This window comes from Muscardinus avellanarius (genome assembly GCF_963383645.1).
Source record: "Muscardinus avellanarius genome assembly, chromosome: 8".
In the NCBI taxonomy this organism is placed as follows: Eukaryota; Metazoa; Chordata; class Mammalia; order Rodentia; family Gliridae; genus Muscardinus; species Muscardinus avellanarius.
The window spans coordinates 62,468,167-62,491,790 of NC_137794.1; the positions used below are offsets into that span (position 1 = coordinate 62,468,167).

The following is a 23,624-nucleotide window of genomic DNA, read 5'->3' on the forward strand; positions in this document are numbered from 1 at the left end:
CTTTGCCTTCAAGTTAGTAACATTCTAAGATGGTTAAAATGTATGTTAAGGAAACATACAAGAAATAATTTTAGATTGGTTTTTGGAAAGAATTTATTTTCAAATTGAAATTACACAGGAGTAAAATGGTAGGTGTTTATTATTTCACAGTTTAAACTTTTTAGGTGGAAATCAGTTTAGTTAAAAATATTACTCAGTACATTTATTGTAAACCTTGCTTATTTGAGAGGCATAGTTGAAATATAGGTTTGAGAACCTAACTGATCTAAAATAGTCTGTTTATTCTCTGTGTACTACTGTGAAGACAAGAGGTTATTCTTGGGAAAGCATTGCATTTACTTTGAGATTTTGTGAGGAGGATGGAAACAAGTCACTTAAATACAGTATTAATTTAGTCTAGTAGTTAAATTATGTTCTTTTTGAATATATATAGAATTTTTAAATTAATCATAAGCAAAAGAAATTAGCTATTTTAAAATTCTAAAGTAAATCAGATATTTTGCATGCGTGGGGGAGAGTTCAAACAATTTATACATTATCCTCAGTATTAAAATAGTATATGTGAATAACTTCTATATTTCTGTTAAATTTTCAACTACTTTCATTAGCTATTTTAGAATTACATGGAAAAAATTTACCCTTCAGATTTTAAGTGCTCATATTTCCTCCTAATTAATATTCTTCTTTTAACATATTTTAATTATAAGACTTTCTGCAGTAGTCATCAGCGATCTCTTTCTTAATGTGTAATCTACGAATCTATTTTTATAAGTGTTGCTTTGCTTTAATATACTTTTTATGACGTTTTGATTCTAGATAGACTTTTTTCAAGCCACAATGCTCTGAGATGCTTTTGGCTACTTAACCCATTTTGCATATTGTGCCATTTGTAGAATAAAGTAGCCTTTCATACTTGAAGTTGATTTGAACTCTGAAAGGCAACACCTGAACATCTCACAAAACTGGGTAATTATGGCTGATTGTGTTTTTCAGGTATAGGTCACGGGAAATTCATTTGGGGTAAAGTATGTACAAAGCTAAGAAATATGCAGATTTTCTGTTGTAGGATTGTGTAAAAATTATTTACAGTTAATACTTGCATAAAGGTTAGAAAGGTTGATGAAGTGATATTTAGTTTTGCTTTACTATTCACTGCATGTCAGAATGTAATTATGACTGATTCATGAAACTGTCTTAGAAACGAACCATCTTTATTAAAATGCTGATCAAGATAAGAGCTGACAGTAATAAAGAATAGAACATTTTAGTCTTGTTGCTTTTGAATGATTGCTAATTACCCCAGAGGTCATGTATAGTGCTTGGTAGGATTCATTGACATTATTTCTTTTAAGTCTGCTGTTTCAACAACATCTGAGCATGAAGACACAAACTGTGTGCACATTGAACAATAGTTTGGCCAAGTTTGCAAGGCTTCAAGATATCCAAGGAATCTTTTTCTGCCATGTGCCAGCTTCTTCCCATCAAAATTATAGTATATTAGGGCTGCTTGGTACAAAATACTTTGTGTATTCATTTATTGTTGATTATCTACAATTCCCACTTTTAAGTTGGTATTATCCAGCATAGACAGGCTATTGAGACATAATCACCTCTGAATATATATGTAAGCATATAAAATTAATAACAAAAATGCATATTGTCCCTTAAGTTAGAATTCATAGAAAGAATTTCTTAATGTATAATCAGAATATACACTTACTCTCAGTAGCTAGTACTAAACTTGTTTTTGTTTTGTGATCTTTGTAATTTGTTTCGAAAGATATGAAAATACTTACAGTGTACTCTTAAGTCAATAATGATTACTAGGATTCGTATATTATAAAATATAGTTGGATAACAATAAACTCTGGCATAATATCTAAAATAACTTAATTATTAAAACGATTAACTAAAAGTAGAAGAATGTGGAATACACACACACACACACACTCACACACACACACACACACATACAAACCACATATCACACATATTTATGTGGTTGTCATGATGTGTCAGCAAAACCAGTGGATTAAGATTAAGGCTGTTTTTGTGAGCCTGTCTTTGTCACTGACATTGGGCAAGCCTCTTAAATCTGCCCAATCTTAACATTTTTCATCTGTAAATGATGGGATTGGACTATAGGATTGTGAAAGCCCTTATGACACTATGAATTTTCAAGAAGATTAAGTTTCAGAAGTTTATTTGTAAATTATTTATTTTGAACTGTGATAGATTTCTCCCCTGCACAGTGTTCTAAATGTGGTAAAGACCTAGGCTAGCTAGTCTTCAGAAGCCAGTTGCTTCTCATGGCTCAAATATACCCTTAGAAAATGGAGTATAAAAAAGCAGCATTTTGATTTCAACATGCATTTAATAGTTGCTTAGTTAATGGGAATGCAATAATGAATGTTACTAAGATAAATCTTGCCATCAAGGAAATTAGAACATTTTAGTTTGGAAAAAAGCCTCAGGAACTTAAGAAGACCCTATTTCAAAATAAAAGGGCTGGAGTTGTAGCTTGAATATAAAATGCTCCTGAATACCAAGGAAGGAAGGAAGGAAAGAAGGAAGGAAGCAAGCAAGCAAGCAGACATACCAACAAATAACTATAATATAAGAAAAATAGTATGCTATAATATTGAGTGATTAGGAGTAACTAACTATATGCCGGGTGGTTATTATAATACAAAAGTATAAAATAGCAATATGAAAAATTAGATTAAAACCACAAATTTTAAGTTTTCTATCTTCTGCAGTGCTGGCAAGTTATGGAAATGAATGAATGAAATGAAAATTTATGTGAATTCTGAATGGACTTCTATGTGTGTTTACAAATTTCAGAAACTGGAGCTTTGTTAGGCTTTCTGTTTTATTTTAATGGACGCATTACTGCTAGCACTCTTCTTTGTTTAATAGTTATGCTTATGATTTGGTTTTTGCTCCAATTGGAATGAAGTAGAGACTTTCCTGGGAAAACTGGACAAGGCTTATCAGGGGAAGGCAGAGGAAGAAAGCTAAAAATAGCTATGGTTCATATAGGAGAAGTTTCCTGATGTGGAAGCAAGTTATGAATTGTGAGATGGCTGAGAAAAGTAGAGAGAAGCATATGTAGTCTCTTTTTGGGGATGAGGGGCAATAAGAAAGGAAAGGGAAGGGACTCTAGGTTGTAATGAGGTTAAGAAAATCCATTTTTTTTTTTTTTTTTTGCTATATTGGGGATGGAATCCAAGGGCATTTTACCTCCGAGCTACACTCCCAGCCCTATTTTTTATTCTTTATTTTGAAATAGGGTCTCACTGAGTTGCAAAGAGCCTCACTAAGTAGCTGAGGCTGTCAGTGAACTGCAGTCCTCCTGTCTCAGCCTCTCAAGCTGGGATTACAAGTGTGCGCCACCACGACCAGCTAGATTTCTCGCTGTTTATTGAGAGTTCTTTCTACCAAACCATGTTGCATGATGTGTGTGTATGTGTAAGCAGAGGTACATATGCACATATATTCATTATGTTTACATATTATATATGTTACTCTCTTTGAGTAGTAGTATGTCTTCAATTGCTTTTGCCACTAAAATTTTTTATTTCTTCCTTTTATAAAACTGTAATTGGCCTTATTAGTTTAGCTTTAGTTGTACACAATGGTAAGTTAAATAGAGTGGCATCTAAAACTTGTTTTTATTTAGTAGCTATAAATTTACTCTTCAGGTCTTTTATCAGAATTAAAAATAAGTTGTAAGATTGACTGAAGTTATCTTTTTATCTTCAGCTAAAAGTGTTAATGAGTGGTAAATGGCAAAAATTTAAGTAAATGCAATGAAGAAAGGGCATATCAGAGTTTAGTGTATTTATAAATGCTCTTTTTAGGTATCATAAAACTCCTAAGACTCTGAAAATGGACAGAGGTTCTTTTTTATTAATTAATTAATTTTTTTGTGGGTCTGGGGATGGAACCCAGGGGCATTCGACCTCTGAGCTACACCCCCTCCCCTAATTTTTATTCTTTATTTTGAAACCGGGTCTCACTGAGTCGCAGAAGGCCTCGCTAAGTAGCTGAGACTGTCTGCAAACCGGGATCCTCCAGTCTCAGCCTCCCGAATGCTGGGATTACAAGCGTGCGCCACCACGCGTGGCCTTAGAGGTTCTTTTTTAAATTAAATATTTTGTTGGGTTTAGTTTTAATCCTTATTCCAGAGTGTTGTTATAGTATAAATTATAGTATAAAATCTTATGCGTATGGGCTTTGTGTATTTGCAGTGTAGTTTTATATATATTCAGATGGAAATGTTATTGTTTATGTACAGTTATTTGTAAAGAAGGAACAATCTTGAGGTAAATTTACTGAATGTGAAAAACCAGATTTTGCAAAGCTGCATATATTGGGGGAAGTTCTTCTTCACCTGGAGATGTACGGCATGGTTCCTTTTTGTGAGAGGAAGTGGAAGCTCACTAGAGTTGCAGTTGTGGGCTTGGTAGGGTAGTAATAAAAAGAGATTCTCAAAAGCTACATTCATCAACTTCTTTCCAACCTATTATATATTGTTCTTACATATTTCTTTGTTTTTCATTTCAGGAATAAGGAGTCTGGTTTTCTTGTATAAAGTAAACAATAGGAGAAGAATGGAATATTAAAATTGTTTGTAGCCAGGTGGTGGCACACACTTATAATCCCAGTACTTAGGAGGCTGAGACAGGAGGATCACAGTTCCGAAGCCAGACCCAGCAATTTAGTGAGGTTCTCAGCAACGTAATGAGGCCTGCTTCCAAATAAAAAATCAAGGTCTGGAGATAGAAGGTGCCTGGGTTCCATCCCCAGTACCACCAAAAAAAAAAAAAAAAAATCTGTTATGATAGCACTAGAAATGTGTAGTGGTTGTGATTTCAATAAGATAACTATCAGCTTTTTCTGAGTATCACTGTTTGGAGATAATATATGGAGATGATATGTGGAGTTCTCTAATTCCTCTCTCTCTCTCTCTCTCACACACACACACACACACACACACACACACACACACACACACTTTCCCTCCCTCTCCCTCTCTCCTTTCATACTGGGAATTGAACCCAGAGGCATTCTACCTCTGAACTAAACCCCCAGCCTTATTTATTTATTTATTTATTTATTTATTTATTTATTTATTTACTTTTGGTGGTACTGGGGTTCTTGGAAGCCCTTTTACCTCCAGGCTATACTCTCAGACCTATTTTTACATTTTTATTTGGAAACAGGGTCTCCTAAGCCAGCGCGCACAGCTGGCTTCGAACTTGCACGATCCTCCTGTCTCTGCCTCCCAAGCGCGGGGATTACAAGCGTGCGCCACCACGCCCGGCTTTTATTTTTAATTTTTAAACAGGGTCTCACTTAGTTGCAGAGGACCTCACTAAATTTCTGAGGCTGGCCACAAACCTGAGATCCTTCTGTCTCAGACTCCCTAGGCATGTGCCACCATGCCCAGCTGCTTTTGTAAAATTTCATGAGAGATAAAGGAATGCTGTGGGCTAAAAAAAAAAAATTCCAAACATCACACAATATTGAAAGCTGCCTCTTTACCACTCTTCTCTCTCCCCATTTCTTTCTCCCTCGCCTCTCATTTCATTCCTACTTTCCTCCCCAGGAAAAGCCATGATTAAAAATTTAGCTTGTATCTTCTATCTATCTATCTATCTATCTATCTATCTATCTATCTATCTATCTATCTACCTACCTACCTACCTACCTACCTATCTATCTACCAGCTCAAACCGAGAATGCCACCAAATTCTTCCTCCAGTTCTATGTGGATGGCATAACTGCATGGTTGCCTAAGCCAGAACCCTAGCAGCCCTCTTCTGCCTCTCTCTCATCCTTTACCTTGAAAGCAGTCAGGCCCTATTGACTTCTCTTTGCTCTACTCACTTCTCTCTCTTCTACCCCTTTCTCATTTTGGGGGGCAGTTTTATTTCTTTCCTGGATTTTCCAATATTTGTTAACCGATAAACATTTATCCAGTTTTTTTTCCCTCTAGCTTCTTCCCCAAACTGGAGAAATGATGTTTAAAACTGAATATAAACGTGTCTCTTTCTGCCTAAATCTTTACATTATTACCATTTTATGGACTTTGGATACAATCCATATGATGTAAAGTTTACAAAACCTTTTGTACACGAGGAGCCGCCGGCGTCGGTGGCCCCATTCTTGGCCGCTCTTGGAAGTGGGACAACTGAAAGCATCTGATTCTTGTGCTCTGCATTTTTGCTATAGTGAACTAATTTTAGAACTCAAATGAACCAAACTTTCTTGTGCATCTACATAGTTATAAGTCTTATTTCCTGAGTTTGAAACATTCATTCCCTTTTTTTCTCTCTCACTTGGCTAAGTCTGGTTAATTGTTACTCTATTTGGGTTAGTTATTGCTGTTCAGTATCCTGTAACATGCCGCTCTGATTCTCAGTTATCTGTCTTCCTTGCTAGACAGATGTCTGGTCACCTCCTACTTACCTTCTCATAAAGGAGGGATCTCTAAGGAGTATGAGATGACCAAGCACAAGAAACTGACATTGGACAGATGACACTGGAAATAATTTATCATGTGTGCAGACAGGCTAGGAGAGAAGGAGACCACACATAAGGGTTGTGAAGCCGAGGAAACTATCAGAGCTATGTATTAGTACTCTTTTGCTTCAATTGTGATCTAAAATTGGCTTTTGGGAGCTAGGCATAGTGGCACATGCTTGTAATCCCAGTACTTGGGAGGCTGAGACAGGAGGATCACAGGATCAAAGCCAGCCTCAGCTGTTTAGTGCGGCTCTCAGTAACTTAGGGAGACCCTGTTTCTTATGTAAAATATAAAATAGGTCTGCATTTTAGTCCAAAGTTTTAAGGTTCCTGGGTTCCATCCCTAGTAAAACACACACACACACACACACACACACACACACACACACACACACACAAAACCAAACCAACAAACAAAAACTTGTTTTTGCTTTTGTCATAAGTCATGATGTGATGATGGGATTTACTCTACTCAATCTAACATTGAGCTATTCTATTGTTTGCTAAACATATAGAGGATAAAACAATTTTCCAGAAAGGGAGACTTTTGGAGAGAGGGTAGAGAGTTCACTAAAAACTCTGGACAGGTACCGCCTGATGATGCTATTAAAGGGGAGGTGGAGTTTTGAAAAAGAGAATTGTAGCAATCCAACAAGGGAGTTTAGGAAATATTATTAAATGGTTTATTTTTTGTTAGTGTTATTTATTTATTTATTTACTTTTTGCGGCATCAGGATTGGAACTCAGGGGCATTGTACCTCTGAGCTACACCCCCACAATTCAATGAGCTCCTCAAAAAAGGAGCTGTCTGAGACAGAAGGTTCTCAGGTTTGTGGCCAGCCTCAGAAATCTAGTGAGGTCCTCTGCAACTAAGTGAGACCCTGTTTAAAAATAAAAATAAGATAAATAAAATAAGGTTGGGGGTTTAGCTCAGAGGGAGAGGGAGGGAAAGTGAGAGAGAGAGAGAGAGAGAGAGAGAGAGAGAGAGAGAGAGAGAGAGAGAGAGAGAAATTAGAGAACTCCACATATCATCTCCATATATTATCTCCAAATAGTGATACTTAGAAAAAGCTGATAGCTATCTTACCCCCAGCCCTATTTTTTAATCTTTTTATTTTTGAAACAGGGTCTCACTGAGTTGCGAAGGTCCTTGCTAAGTAGCTGAGGCTGTCCACGAACCATGATCCTCTGGTCTCAGCCTCCCAAATGCTGGGATTACAAGTGTGCGCCACCATGCCCAGCTTAATATTTTATTTTAAACTAGGAGAATAGACAAAAAGGAAATGGAAAGTTCAGTTTTGAAAATGTGTAAAAGTCTTGAGCACCCAGAGTTAATAGCAAAATAGGGTTATTGTGGAAGAGACTATGGCTATGCTACCAGAATAGATAGATCCCAGAGCTATGAGGAAAGAACCCACTGAACTGGAGGAATGGCCATTGCAGTAGGCCAGAGAAATTGAGCACAGCTTTAGCTTCAGCAGTATATAGCTGTGGGCTTATAGCTGATGAATAGAATGATGGTATCAGTCAATGAAAATTTCCTAAGATGAGGCATTAAGAGTATAAGGATTCTCACTAAATTGTTTGGGAAAGAAAATTCTTGCTAAAGATATGCCAGGGACTGAGACAGAAAAGGTAATGAGTAAGGAACTTGACCAGATGAGGATGGGGGATTTTTCTCTAACATGACCTGGTAGGATTCTTGCTAAAACTGAGTGCAGCAAGGATGGACATGAATGAACTGCTAACGCCTATTTGAAAATAGAACTCAGATGAGCCTAACCTGAAAATTCAGACCAAAGAAGATGATGTCAGTGATAAAGATCCCCAGAGTTCCTTGCCAAAATCATGCCAGTTTGTATTGTGAGACATTTTAAAATATGAGAAGAATCTTCATGTGTATTTTGTAGACAAAAGTAATTGTCAGACATTAGTTTGTACTACCATTTTGGGATCTCTGAGACAGGAGAAATCATCATCTAATCCTACTCTGAAGGGTCTGTAAGTATATGGGGTTCTGCAATGAATTATGAAGACAGTTTCTCTTCTCTTGGAGTTTATTTCCCAGGCTATTATCCTCAGCTTAGATGATCAAGCAAAGGTCGTAAAAAAGAGGAATATGAGTTGAACAAACACTTCAGTTAATAGAGAAGACATCTTATGTGATGAAAATTTACTATAATACAACCCATTATAGCACAGAATTTAGCATAGGGTGCCTTTATTTCATCTAGTTTTTGGCTAAATAGCTAAAGAAAATAATAATAGAGTCATAGAGTATGGAACTGTGGAAAAGTAAATAGCATATTTACATTATCCAGAGCTCATTAATTTGGAAGAAGTATTGAAGAGCAAAATGTATTCATGTCAATTATATAAGACTAAAAAAAAAGATCCTATGGCAATTGTTGAATACGATAGTGTGCATGGTGGGAAGAACATGAATTTGGGGCAAGACTGACCTGGTTAAACCATGGCTAGCCACTTGTGTCCTTTTTGTAGAAGCTCACTGAATTGTGAATGTACTGTGGTTCCCCTCTCACTGTAACTATAGGAAGAGTTAGATTGTGACTCACAAGCAAATATATGTAGGTATGATTCTCAGCTTCCGTCCTGGCTTTCTTTCTTTCCTTTTTCTTATCTTGCAATTGTTTCTTCTTTTTTTTTTATTAACTTAAAAAAAAGTTCCCATATATGTGCATTAATAGAAAAAAGTGGCATATTGACTGTAATCCCTGCGCTTGGGAGGTGGAGACAGGAGGATCGCGCAGGTTCAAAGCCAGCTGCGCTGGCTTAAGAGACCCTGTTTCCAAATAAAAAAGTATAAAAATAGGTCTGGGAGTGTAGCCCAGAGGTAGAAGGGCTTCCAGGATCCCCAGTACCACCAAATAAATAACTAAAATAAAATAAAATAAAATATGAGATGATCAAGGAAGCAAAGGAGTCTGAGGTAGATGTAGGGTGAGTCTACTCCAAAATGCAACAGACCTGACACAGATGTAAAACTTAGCCCTGTGGTCAGCAAACTTGAACAGTAGTATCAACTTTAGAGCCAAAATAATTCAATTCCTTAATTTTATGGAACACAAAACTCTTGTCTAGAGAGGTTGGTTAAGTGACAGACTAAATAAAATCACAGAGCTAGGCAGTTGGCAGAGGACTTATCCATTTATCAACCTGAAAAATTATGTCCATGATTGGGGGAGGAAAAGAAAATGGTAACTTGAACCAAATATCTGAATTCTACCAGATTATCAAAGTAAATCTATGTCTCATCCGTCACTGCATCTTTAGACCTGGGGAGACTGCCCTTCATCTGCATTCATTCATATTTGTGAAGTTGGCCCAAAATAAATGTTGAATACACAGGAAACTGGTTAAGCCATAAATGTACATTTTGTGATATAAAACAATGTGGCATTTTTGTGAAAAATATGAAGCATCTGTTCTATTATTCTGAAAAATCAATATAAAAATTATTTTAATAAGAGAATTTCCAAGAATATGAAGCCAGTATTTAAAAATTAATTGCTTTTCTATATACCAGCAGCAAACACATACCCAGGAATTTTCACACACTATGGTGGAAGTGTGGGTTGGTATAACCACCATCTTGGAAATCTAGCAGTGTCCACTGAAGCTGAGTATATTCTTACCCTATGTTCAAATAGTTTCTTTTCTGGGTACCAACAAAGCACTTGCATGTGTACACCAAAAAAATTACATACAAGAATATTGTTGTTGCATTGTTTCAAAAATAAAAAAGACTAGCCGGGTGTGATGGTAACATGGTTGTAATCCCAGCGCTTGGGAGGCTGAGACAGGAGGGTCACACAGGTTCGAAGCCAGCCTCAGCTACTGAATGAGGCTCTCAGAAACTTAGTGAGACCCTGTTTCCAAATAAAGTATAAAATAGGTCTGGAAGTATAGCCCAGAGGTAGAAAGCCCCTGCTTTTCACTCCCAGTGCCACCAAAAATAAAATAAGATAGACTAAAAAAATAGGGCTGGGGATATAGCTTGGAGGTAGAATACATCTGGGTTCCATGCCCAGTACCGCACCAAAAAAAAAAAAAAAAAAAAAGAAGCTTTAGTTATCAGAAAATAGCTAGAGGTTATCTACCCAAAAGGAAGGAAATCAACTACCAAACTAATGCATGTGTATCTATGTTCATAGCTGCACAATTCACCATTGCCAAACTATGGCAGCCAAGATGTCCATCAACGATGAATGGATTACAAAACTATGGGATATGTACACAATGGAATTTCACTCAGCCATAAAGAAAAACACAATTACGTCATTTACAGGGAAATGGATGGAACTGAAGGGCATTATGCTAAGTGAAATTAGTCAGTCACAAAAAAATAAGAAATCAGATGCTTTCCCTAATATGCAAAAGTTAGGGAAAAAATGGGTCATGGGAGGAACTTTAGACAAAGGAGGAGATTCTATAGATGAGCAAATAAGGTGACCCAACGGAGGGGATGGAAGAGGAGAAGAGGGAAATTCTCTAATGCACGTGATGTACTTTAACAAACATATCAGTGTCAAGCCAAAGGGAAGGGGAAGGAATGGGGTGGGAATTGGGTAAGGGCTAATTGGGTGATATGTGCATGTATGTCTCCACCTTTGTCTCCCATTAAGATGTATGAATACAGTGCACCAATAAAAAAAAATTTTTAAAGAAATAGAATATGTGACATGTGCAGTGCTATAAGTAAGGAGTATAAAATTTATTAGTCTTAACACTAATACATAAATTATTTGATTAAGGACCCTTTATAAATGTATTCATCAAAATATTATAATACCAACATATAAATGTATCCCAGTTTTAAAAAGTGCAAACATTTCCCAGGAAAATAAATTTAAAAATGTTTGTACTATAGCCGGGCGTGGTGGCGCACGCTTGTAATCCCTGTGCTTGGGAGGCTAAGACAGGAGGATCGTGCAGGTTCAAAGCCAGCCTCAGCTGGCTTAAGAGACCCTGTCTCTAAATAAAATATAAACTAGGTCTGGGAGCGTAGCCCAGAGGTAGAGGGCCCCTGGGTTCCATCCCCAGTACCACCAAAAAAAAAAAAATGTTTGTACTGTATTTATATATTCCATTGATTTAAAGGATATTGCCACTGTGTGAAAGAATTTCTGGTCCAAATATGTTCCTGCAGATGTTATGTATTTTCAAGACTTAAATCTACTATTTATGTTATAAAATTATTAATATCATGTAGCTCAGCATAAACAGTAATATAACATAATGAGAAAGTTGTATCTCTCTTCCTGATACTCTTAATAAACACATTATTCAGTTTTTATTAAAAAAAGAAAATAGCTAGAAACCCTATCTAGAGTAAAATAAAGCAATAAATTTTGGCTTATTCACACAGAGGATATGATACAGCAATCAATAGATTACAGTTATATACAAAGAGTGAATGGAGGAATCTCACAACCATAAAAGAACTTTATGGCAAAAGAATACATACTACAGCCGGGCGTGGTGGCGCATGTTTATAATCCCAGCATTTGGGAGGCTGAGACCAGAAGGTTGCGGATCGCGGACAGCCTCAACTACTTAGTGAGGCCCTCTGCAATTAGACCCTGTTTCAAAATAAAGAATAAAAAGTAGGGCAGGGAGTGTAGCTCGGAGGTTGATTGCCCCTGGGTTCCATCCCTAGATGCGCAAAAAAAAAAGCCAACCAACAACAACAACAACAACAACAAAAACATACTATATGATTCTACCTACATAAAGTTCCCCCAAAGGACAAACTCCTATAGTGGCAGAATCAGGATACTGGTTACTTTTGGGGAGGCAGAAGATGGTATTGGGTGCTATAGAGGTGTTGATGATATATATCCTGACTGAGCTGGACACTTACTATTTATGTACTTTTCTGTATTTGTGTTACACTTAAATTATAAAAGCTTAAAATATGTAGAAATGAATGTATTGAATTTTATATCATTGCTTAAGCTTAGATTTAGTAGAACATGATTATCTTAATGAGATTCAAGCAATTATCTTAGAACATAGAGCTGCCTAAAAAAATTTAAAGACACCCTACACACACCTTTTTGGGGGGGAGAGTTCAATGTCTTTCTTATATTCTTGTCTCTTAACTACAAAATTATATTCTAAATATACAAAGTAGTATAGTGTATACTGTACTATGCATTTCTGTCAAATGCATTTCTGTATTTAAACCTATATTATCTCTCACACAACTTTTAAAATATCAAAAAGAATTAATATTAGACCCATATTTATAATAATATCTTTTTTTCTCTCTCATCTCTCATCATCTCTGTGTCTAGAGGTTTGTTTATTTTATTTATTTTATTTTATTTTATTTTTTTTTTTTTTGTGTGTGTGTGTGTTAGGGATTGATTCCATGGCATTCTACCTCTGAGCTACATTCCCAGCCCTATTTTATTTTATTTTTTAATTGGAAATAGGCTCTCGCTGAGGTGTTGAGAGCCTCACTAAGTTGCTAAGGTTAACTTCAAACCTGTAATCCTTCTGTCTCAGCCTCCCCAGTACTGGGAACACAGACATACATCACCATGCCCATTTAGGAAAAATTTCAAGTACATAAACTATAAGCAAACTTCTTTGGAAAAGAGGCTAGAAGACTGTCATTTATACTTTTTATTTTTATTTTTATTTTTATTTTGCAGTCCTGGGGATGAAACCCAGGGGTGTTCTACCTCTGAGCTACACCCCCGGTCCAATTTTTTGGTCTTTTTATTTTATTTTATTTTTTGTGGTACTGGGGGTGGAACCCAGGGGCTTTCTACCTCCGAGCTATACTTCCAGACCTATTTTATATTTTATTTGGAAACAAGGTCTCACTAAGTTGCTGAGAGCCTAAGTAGCTGAGGCTGGCTTCAAACCTGTGTGATCCTCCTGTCTCAGCCTCCCAAGCGCTGGGATTACAAGCATGCGCCACTATGCCCAGCTGGTCTTTTTATTTTTTGAAACATGGTCTCACTGAGTTCTGAAGGGCCTTGTTAAGTAGCTGAGGCTGTCCATGAACCGCCATCCTCAGTCCTCCACCTCCCAAATGTTGGGATTACAAGCGTGTGCCACCACTCCCGGCTCATTTTACTTTTATACTTTTAACAGTGTTTGAATTTTTTGTGATGAGCATGGATCACTTGTTGGGTTCAGAAAAGATACATTTCAAAAGAATGAATTAAAAAGATCTTAGTTAACAAAATGTTTTATTTATTGAAACAAGAAAAAGTCTCAACCATTTTTCTTTTGATTATTTTTTTTGTGTGTGTGTAGTATTGAGGATTGAACCCAAGGACATTCACCTCTGAGCTACACCCCCAGCCCTATTTTTTATTCTTTATTTTGAGATAGAATCTCACTAAGTTGCAGAGGGCCTCACTATTTATCACGTATAAATCTATTTGTTGAGTAGCATCAAGAAAAACTCTAATTTTTGATCCTTCAAAATCCTATTTAATATAGTTACTTAGATAATGCTTATAAAAGTTCCACTTACATGGTGGTTCTTTACCCCCTTGTTCCAAATTTTCTACAGTAAGAATATTACTTTTTTGTTTGTGTGGTACTGAGTGTGGAACCCAGGAACTTTTCTACCTCCGGGCTATACTCCCAGACCTATTTTATATATTTCTATTTGGAAATAGGGTCTCAATAAGTTGCTGAGAACCTTACTAAGTGGCTGAGGTTGGCTTCGAACCTGTGCGATCCTCCTGTCTCAGCCTCCCAAGCCCTGGGATTACAAGCCTGCCCTCACCACACCCTAAATACATTTTAAGCAAAATGTATTTAAGGCTGGGAGATCTTTTTAGTCTTTGCTTGAGAGGTTAATATTGTGGTTTTTTTTTTTTTTTTTTTTTGTACTGGGGTTCCTGGAAACCCTTCTACCTCCGGGCTACATTCCCAGACCCATTTTTATACTTTTTTTATTTGGAAACAGGGTCTCTTAAGCCAGCGAGGCTGGCTTTGAACCTGCGCGATCCTCCTGTCTCCGCCTCCCAAGCGGTGGGGGGGATTACAAGCGGGCGTCACCACACCCAGCAATGTTTTGGGGTTTTAAAGGATTTTTTCACAATATTTATTCTTCAGACTGGGAATGGAGTTGAAGCTATATAAGGTTATTTTATCAGATGATTATTTTTCCTAATGGTGTTATTCAGAATTGCTAAAAACCCACACAATAGATTTGAGAACAATGTAAATTGCTGTAAGGCAGTTCTTTTAGTCATATACTTTTCCTTGCAAAGTCAAAGGCCTTTGACTTGTATGTTCACAAGAATATGTTAATCATTCTTTTTGTCTTCCCCAAATTTCCTAATTGCATTTTAGAATGCATAATTGTATTTGTCCTTTGTATGCACATACAAACTATTTTAAAATAAATTTCATTTGTTGGCTGATTAGTGTTGCAGTGTCATACATTAGAACTGGATGGTGATAAGAGGTCACAAGTTTTGTAAATATACTTTGAAATTAGGAAATTACTTAGAGATCATGCCCTGTAGATTTACTCTGTACTTGAAAATAGAATAGTTTTCACCCTCTTCCACCCTCCTGCAAAGTGCTTTGGAGAATCTAGGCTAAGTGAATAAAATCTGAAAAGCTGAGGTTTATTTTTCTTTAAAAATATAAACTGAGTATTAGTATCTTTTTGACAATTAAGCACTAACATCTAAGGGCTTCGGTTATAGTTCTTTTGCTGCTGATTAGGTATTCCTCGCTGGTGATTAGTGAATGTACAAATGCAATCATTTGGTAGGGCTTAATCACTCATATGTCCCAGAAGTTAGTTATCCAGAAAGAGAAACTGAAGCGTGTATAACTTCCATTAGCCTTATTTTTTAATAGCAACAAAAAGAAAGAAATTTGTCAAAATTAGAAACATTGAGTCATGAAAGATAAATTATAGTTTAAAAGAAATAGAGAGCTAGGCAAATACATTGATATATTATTATACTATGTATTATGTTGTTGGGAGCATAGATAGCATGTGAATAATGGCCTCTGCTGACACCGGGCCAGGTTTCCCTCAGAGACATAGAGTATGACTTGCTTCCTAAACAAGGACATCTTCTTCCTTTGAACTGGGTCACTGAGCCACCACCAACACAGGAGAGGCGGGGGAAGGACATACCTTTTTTCCAAGGGTTGCTATGTTACTCCAAGCTGAAAGGTAGAGGAGATGTGGCTGGACCATTTCTTACACAGGTGCTATGAAGCAAGGCAAGGGGAATGCATGTGTCTGGGCAAGGCTTTATTCCTCCTGGCAGGATGGATTAGAGGGCCTGGGGTTGGGTTTAAGCTCCTTGGAATGATGAACAAGAGATGTCTGTATGCAGACACTAATCTATGGCTCAGGCCAGACAGCATAAAGGGCCATGAGTTTGTTAGGTTCAGAGGGTGTTCTTTTAAAGTATAGTGCAAATGCTTAGCTTTGTAGACCTCTATAGAGGACCAGCTCCTTGGAAATTCATACTTGCTAATGTATACAGAAAATGTTATACTTCCAGCCACCTTCTAGCCAGTTTCCTGGGTCTTCACTCTTAGTGTGACCAGCTGTCCCAAATTTGGCTAGGATTGTTTTAATGTTAGCACAGAAAGTCTTGTGTCCTGAAAGGCCCCTCCACCTTGGGAAAGCTCTCAGCCAGGGAAATGGTTGGTCACCCTTGTTCACTCCCCAGGACCCCTTAGCAAGCTGCAGCATGGGAGGAGAGGAAACTCATTCTCACTTCCTCTGTGTGCAGCCTTTGGGCTTGGAGTGCAGGTGATACAGGGCCCTCAGCCTTTGCATAGCAGTGCAACTCAGGAGGAAATTTTAAGGAGGAAGGATGTAGCTACTTCTCAGGTGTACTCTAATACTGTTCTGGTCATCTATTATTGCATAGTAAATGGCTGCGACAGTTAGAGGCTTATAATGAATGACATTATCTCGCCTGGTTTCTCGAGGTCAGGGACTTGGGAAGGGCTCAAGTGGCAGTTCTAGCTCCCTCAGTACAATAGTGGCTACAGCTGGAATAGCTGGGAATTGACCAGTCCACGCCTTTGTCTTCATCTTACCTCAGGGCCTCTCTCGGTCTTTCTCTGTACGGACAAGCTCAAGCTTTTGAAAGGTTTGAGCAGCTGCCCCACAGGGGGCGGGACCGGAAGCTAGGAGGCGGAGCCCTGTGATTCCCAGAAGAGACCACGCCCCTAGATTGAAGAGAAGCTGCGGCTCAAACCTTTCAGCTTTCTCGTGACATTGTCGTCTCCAGGCAGTTGGATGCTAGCACTTCAGGGTTTCAGGAGTATTGCAGCTAACACGAAGCTGCCTCAAATATCACATAGGATATTATTGCATAGCATTATTTCTACCAATCTCGACTCAGGAGATTCAAGGGCAGAACACGAACCCCACTTCTTATTTGTTGCAGTATCAATATCACATTGTAAGAACATGTTGGAGTGGAGAGGTTGTTGCAGCTATCTTGGAAAGTATTCTCTGGCACAATTACCTTGACCCCAAAGACTTGAAAGAATGCAAATTCTTTCTTTTTTATTAATAAAAGTAGCGAAGTTGTTAAAATATAATTTTCCTCTGGAAATTTTATACAATTTTTATTTTTAATACAAACTAAAAGATCAGCCTATAAGTGTTTCTTGACTTGTCCTAAAAACCTTAGGTCGTCATTCTACTGTAATGAATATGTAGGAATATATGTACGCGCGCATGTGTGTGTGTGTGTGTGTGTGTGTGTGTGCGCGCGCGCGTGCCCCAAATCCAACTGATCAAGGTAGGTATATCAGAATTTAATTTGTTCTTATAGTAAGAATTTTGGTCATTAGCAATTAGGGAGATGCAAATCAAAACTATACTGAGATTCCCTCTAACCCCAATCAGAATGACAGTCATAAAGAGGTCAAATAACAAATATTGGCAAGACTGTGGGAAAATTGGAACTATTTCAGCCGCTCTGGAGATCAGTGTGGAGATTCCTTAGAAAACTGGGAATTGATCTACCATATGATCCGGCTACACCACTCCTTCGTATCTTTCCAAAGGGACTGAAACCAGAGAGCAATAGTAATATATGCATACCCATATTCATAGCAGCACAATTCACAATAGACAAATTATGGAACCAGTCTAGGTGTCCATCAACAGATGAGTGGATTACAAAATTATGGGAAATACACACAATGAAATTCTACTCAGCAATAAAGAAGAACAAAATTTCATCATTTGCAAGAAAATAGAAGGACCTGGAGAACATTATGTTAAATGAGATTAGCCAGTCATAGAAAATGAAGGGTCATATATTTTCTCTAATATATGCAAGCTAGGGAGTATTTGGGATACAAGAGAGACTCCAGATAAAGGAAGAAAAACCTCAGTGGAGCCAGTGAGGAAGGGTAGGGGAGGAGAAAGACTGAGATTCATTAATGGAAATACTGCTATCAACTATGTGTATATGTGTGAATATACCATCGTCAATCTGGGTACTTGTTATTGGGAGGGAGGAAAATGGGGAGGCGTGGGAGGTACCAGGTACTGTGTGCATGATGTATGTCATTGTCAACATGATTTACATTATGATTTGAGACTATAATATATCAGTAAAAGCATTAAAAAGAATTTTGGGTTTGTGTGTGTATTTGTGTACATATATGCACCCTGGAGGGTGGAAAGAAAGAATTGGGAGAAGAAACAGACATTAGTGATACAGCATGACTCGGGTTGAAAGGCATCCACAGTGGGAAAGGATGCTGAAGACATTGATGGCTAGAAAGACTAAGGGACACGGGCCTTGGCACCTGTTTAAGTGTCAAGGGGAGATCTACCTTCATAGCATCATTTTGGTTTGGTCATTTGGCTTAAAATGTGGATGCTTCAATTCTCTTGGCCGCTTCTCACCCACCATGATGGTTTAAAACCCATGAGATTGTGCTTTCTGGTAGACCCTAGCTGCTCAGTCTAGGTTACTGGGAATTGGACTCTATGAAAAATAAAACAAAAACCCTAATGTGGCTATTTAGAGAATTTGCTGACTACTATTTTGACATAGTTTCAGTAAAATATAATTCAAACCCTCGTTTTTAAACTGTTATTTTATTGGCTTCACATATGATTATTATTGCAACTTTAGTTGTACAAATCTATGTGAGTTTTATTATTTTGTCCTAATTCTATTGAAACCATTCCACAAGTTTTAAGCATATATTATAACAGAAACCTAGAATTCTGAATCACTATTTGTTTAAAAGAGACATTTTCTGTGTTTGGGTTGCAGGAATATTGTAAGACGGTCCAATTAGATTCTGGGATAGATTATCGGAAAAGGGAACTCCCTGCTGCAGGAAAACTCTACTACCTGTAAGTTTTCTTTTGTGGTTTTTAAGTTTTATCTTAATTTTCCAAATTTAATATCTAGTCATTTATTAGGAAAATAAGCACTTTAATTATAAGAACCTGAAAGACTAGTTCTGAAGTCCATGGTTTTTGAACAAAATGTTATGATGTTAACTTCTTTAAACGATGCTTTTCCCATCTATATTTGCCTCATTTATAACGTGTGGTTGGATGAAACCCTAATTAGTTTTTTGGGGGAGGAGGGATGACAGATGGTTTGAAAGTAATGAGTATCCTTTTAGAAAATGTTCTGATATTAAGAGGATATCTTTTAATGTGCTAAAGTAATTAATTATTTGTGGACATTTTCTAACAAGTGTGCCATTTCCATTCCCCTAAAATTATTGTTTTATTTTGTCAGACAATCTGTGTGTATTTATTGTGGTTGATTGACTTCCTTATATAACTGATATAAAACATATAATACACAGAAATACAACTGGATATATTTTGAAGTTTTATAAGGAATTGTTCTAAGTAGGAACAATTTATAATAATGGATGTACTCAGCACATGTAGTTAATGCTGAAAAAATAAATATGTTTTTTTTGAAAATGTTATTTGTGAGAACCTGAATGAGAAAAAGTGTTTTGCAAATGCAAACTGTTGTTTAGTATATGCCAACAGTGTTTGGCACATAGTGGGTTCTCAGTAAATAGATCCGTCTAAGGGCTAATTGTAATTTAACTAAAAGGCATGTTTCTGGTAATTTAAATTTTGATGACAATGTGCATATGAGAGGTTTAGAAAAGTTCTTGTCTCTGCCACCTTGTAAGCAGAAGTACTTACTGTTTTTGAAGCAGAAATTAGCCAGAAAAAATCACATAATTAAAATTGCATACTTTACAATGTTCCAAAGGGACTATTTCAGTTTATTATTCAGATTTGGATGATTATTCTAGGAGGTTCTTCATCTCACTTAAGTACTTTGTCTTTAAAGTGCTTTATAATTTTAAAAAATTCTTACAGCACTATTTCTGCTTTAACTCCAACTTTTTCTTTCCCATTTCTTTTATTCTTGGTGTTTTCTGGTTATCTTATTTTTCTGCTATTCATAGCCTTTCCCTGATTCTTTAATACTTATTCTGCTATTTCAAGTAGCAGGACTTAGTTCTTATAAATTAGTTTATTATTCCCTTTATTCTTTTTTTCAAAAGAGGTAATTCTTGTCCCATGTTTTTTCCACAAAGTGTATCTGTATGTAGAAGAATTAAGATATTTCCCAATGAGAGCTGGGTGTGGTGGCGCACACTTGTAATCCCAGTACTTGGGAGGCTGACACAGGACCACTGCAGGTTTGTGGCCAGCCTCAGCTACTTAGACCCTTTTTCAAAATAAAGAATTAAAAATAGGGCTGTGGGTGTAGCTTGGAGATAGAATGGTCCTGGGTTCAAACCCCAGTATCTCACACACATACACACATACACACACACACACACACACACACACACACTAAAAAAAAAAAGCTATTTCCCAGTGGGAAGCTTCTTAAATAAAGATGATAGTGTGAGTATAACTCACAAAATCTATTTCATGGAAACAAAACCGTCTCAATGGGATTTACTGGAGGTGAAAACCTGCGCATAGCCATTTTCTCTGACTTACCTATTATGCCCTTGCTCGTCCTGATTAAAGTAAGATGATTATAACACAATGAAATTTAGTTTCACCTTAAAACATGCACTAGTAGAAAACATTCTACCAATATCCCAGAGTCCAGGAAACTAGAACCTATAAAGGATAGGTTAAAACTCTTGAATAGCTTTTAAATATATATATATATATATATATATATATATATATATATATATACACACACACACACACACACACACACACACTTCCAAAAGAAGACAGATTTATCTACAAATTTACAAATTTAGTGTCAAAAAGGGCTTGACTATAGTCATAACTAAGATTAAAGAGCCTTAGGGCACATCTCATAGGATAAGGCAGATACGTGTCCCTGAGGGGACTTAAGAATTAAAATGATCTCAGATGTGAGAAGACAATATTAGATAAAAAGGTGGGATACCAGGGATATGCATGTTATTGTTTCTCATGAGCACTGAAGTAGACTTTTCTCATGGAAAAGTAAAAGAAATGTCCTTAGGTCAATGTTAATACTTCTAATTCAATTATTTCCTTTTATCTTGCTTTTATATATTACTTATTTTCTACCTGTAACAGACTTTAATGCGATATGCTATATATTGCCACATTATAACGTGTGTTTTTCTTTATTACCTTCTGGCCAAACATCTGAAATTGACTCCTGAACATGGAAGTCTATACTTTTTTTTCTTTTCTTTGCGTAACTGGGGATTGAACCCAGGAGCATTCTACCTCCGAGCTATACCCTCAGCTCTGTTGTTTTAGTCTTTATTTTGAAACAGGGTCTCACTGAGTTGCAAAGAGCCTCATTAAGTAGCTGAGGCTGTCCACAAACCCTCCTGTCTCAGCCTCCTAAATGCTGGGATTACAAGCATGTACCAGCACGCCTGGCTGGAAGTTTATACTATTTCCTTGTCAATTTTGCTAGAGCCCAACTGCCTGAAAAGAAAAACAAAATTCTAGCTTTCCTCCTTCCAGAGGATAGCCAAGTCCCATCTCAGAATTTCATACTTATTGATTTTTAACTATATAGAAATATTAAACAGAAGATAATTCTCATATATTCTTATGGAAGTCTTAACTAAGTTGTTAAGACGGATTCCTAGCTAAGTAGAAATATTCATTATCTCAATATTTTATTAGGCTAACTTTCCAAAAAGCAACTAAAAACATTTAAAAGTAGAATTCAGAGCCAGGCATAGTGGTGCAGGCTTGTAATCCCAGCATTTGGGAGGCTGAAACAGGAGGATCACAGTTTACAGACAGCCTCAGCTTAGTGAGGCCCTCTGCAATTCAGTGAGACTTTATTTCAGAATAAAGAATAAAAATAAGGCTGGGTTGTCGCTTGGAGGTAGAATACCTCCATTCCTAGTACCGCAAAAAAAAAAAAAAATAGATTTCAAATAATATAAAAAATTACTGGAGATTTTAAAAAGCTACCCTCAAAGTTGAATGGAACAATTTCTATAGTTCCTAATATTATCTGTGTTCTATAAGAATTAATTCATATAAGATACTGCATGTTAAGTTATAATCTATTTTAGTTTATTTGAAATCCCATTAAATTTAGAAATCTTAAAGTACCTTTATAAGTAAATTCCAGATGTTTTTGGCCCATCCTTAGAAGTTTAATCTCATATACAGTAAACCAGAGAGCTCAAATTTAGCAAGTTACAAGCCACAGAGAGCTCAAATCCAAATATCCAAATGTTTTCATAGATTAAAAACTGCATAGTGCGCCGGGCGTGGTGGCGCACGCTTGTAATCCCCGCACTTGGGAGGCGGAGACAGAAGGATCGCGCTGGTTCGGAGTCAGCCACGCAGGCTTAAGAGACCCTGTTTCCAAATAAAAAAGTTAAAAAATAGGTCTGGGAGTGTAGCCCGTGGGAGTGTAGTCCGGAGGTAAAAGGGCTTCCAGGAACCCCAGTACCACCAAAAAAAAAAAAAAAACCAAAAACAACAACAACAACAACAACAAAAAAAACTGCATAGTTGTCCAGGTTTTTCATTCTGTGGTAACTGCATGATCATTCTCCATACAATTAGAGTTAGTTTTTTCCTGGTTGCTTGGTGAATAGGCCTCAATGAGATCCCCATGTGTGAAATATGGTTTGCCAAAATCCAAACAGGTCAGCCAAGTGTTGGGCTTCCTGTTTGTAAGCATTGGGCTTCCCCTGGGTGGGGGCTTGCATATGAGTAATTTATTTCAAACAACCTAGGTTCAGAAAAGTGGCCCCATTCACTTGTCTTCCAGAGAATTTAACTGCTACAGATGAGTTAGCTGTCTGCTTAGGGGGTGGTGATATTAGAGGTTATCATTTTGCATATGCAATGGTCATGTCTTTTCAAACAGAAAACACCACTGGTGAGTATTCCATGGGATGCTGCCCCTGATCATTTTGATTTCACCTCTCTGAAAGGTTACTGGTTTCCTGGGGACGAGAGTTCAGGTCACCCGGAGTCACCCTTGCTCTCTATCTTTGCATTCAGGAGCTGACTAGTAAAGGTTCTTTGTTTTTACTAAGTGTGGAAGAATCTGGTGTGGGGATGTTTCCTGTTTAAATACCACATCTGGATCAGACTCGAGATCAGACACCCCCACCCTCCACACAGCAGCCAGATCTTCAGTGGAAGATTTTATTTATTTTAATTTTTTTATTTTTATTTTTTGGAGTACTGGGAATGGAACTCAGGGACATTCTACCTCTTGAGTTATACCCCTAGTTCTATTTTTTTTTTTATTCTTTATTTTGAAACAGGGTCTCACAGAGTTGCGGAGGACCTCACTATGTATGAGGCTAGCCGAGAACCTACAAGCCTTCTGTCTCATCCTCCCAATTACAAGCGTGCACCACCATGCCCAGCTCAGAGAAAGATTTTAAGTTGAACTAAAATACAGGCATTGGCCCTGGGATTTTGATTTATCCTACTTGTCAGCAAAAAGACTTATCTCTTACTATTTCGTGGATGCTGGCAGAAGACAACAAGAGTCCTGAGTCAGAGACAAAGGATTTTATTAGACCTGGTACGGTGTAAGCATTGGAAATTGTGTGGGTTCCCTCCTTGTGCC

At 37.1% G+C, this 23,624-nt stretch overlaps 1 protein-coding gene across 2 annotated transcripts in view; it reads left to right on the top strand.

Moving 5' to 3' along the window:
* AFG1L (AFG1 like ATPase) overlaps positions 1-23,624 on the top strand; it is a gene marked incomplete at both ends in the record, with an annotated part of 206,104 nt that overhangs the window by 115,947 nt on the left and 66,533 nt on the right. For both annotated transcript variants that reach the window (XM_080700611.1, XM_080700612.1), the window contains one exon: positions 18,822-18,904. In XM_080700611.1, coding sequence (XP_080556737.1) covers positions 18,822-18,904 — 83 coding nt within the window. The remainder of the gene's footprint in view (positions 1-18,821; positions 18,905-23,624) is intronic.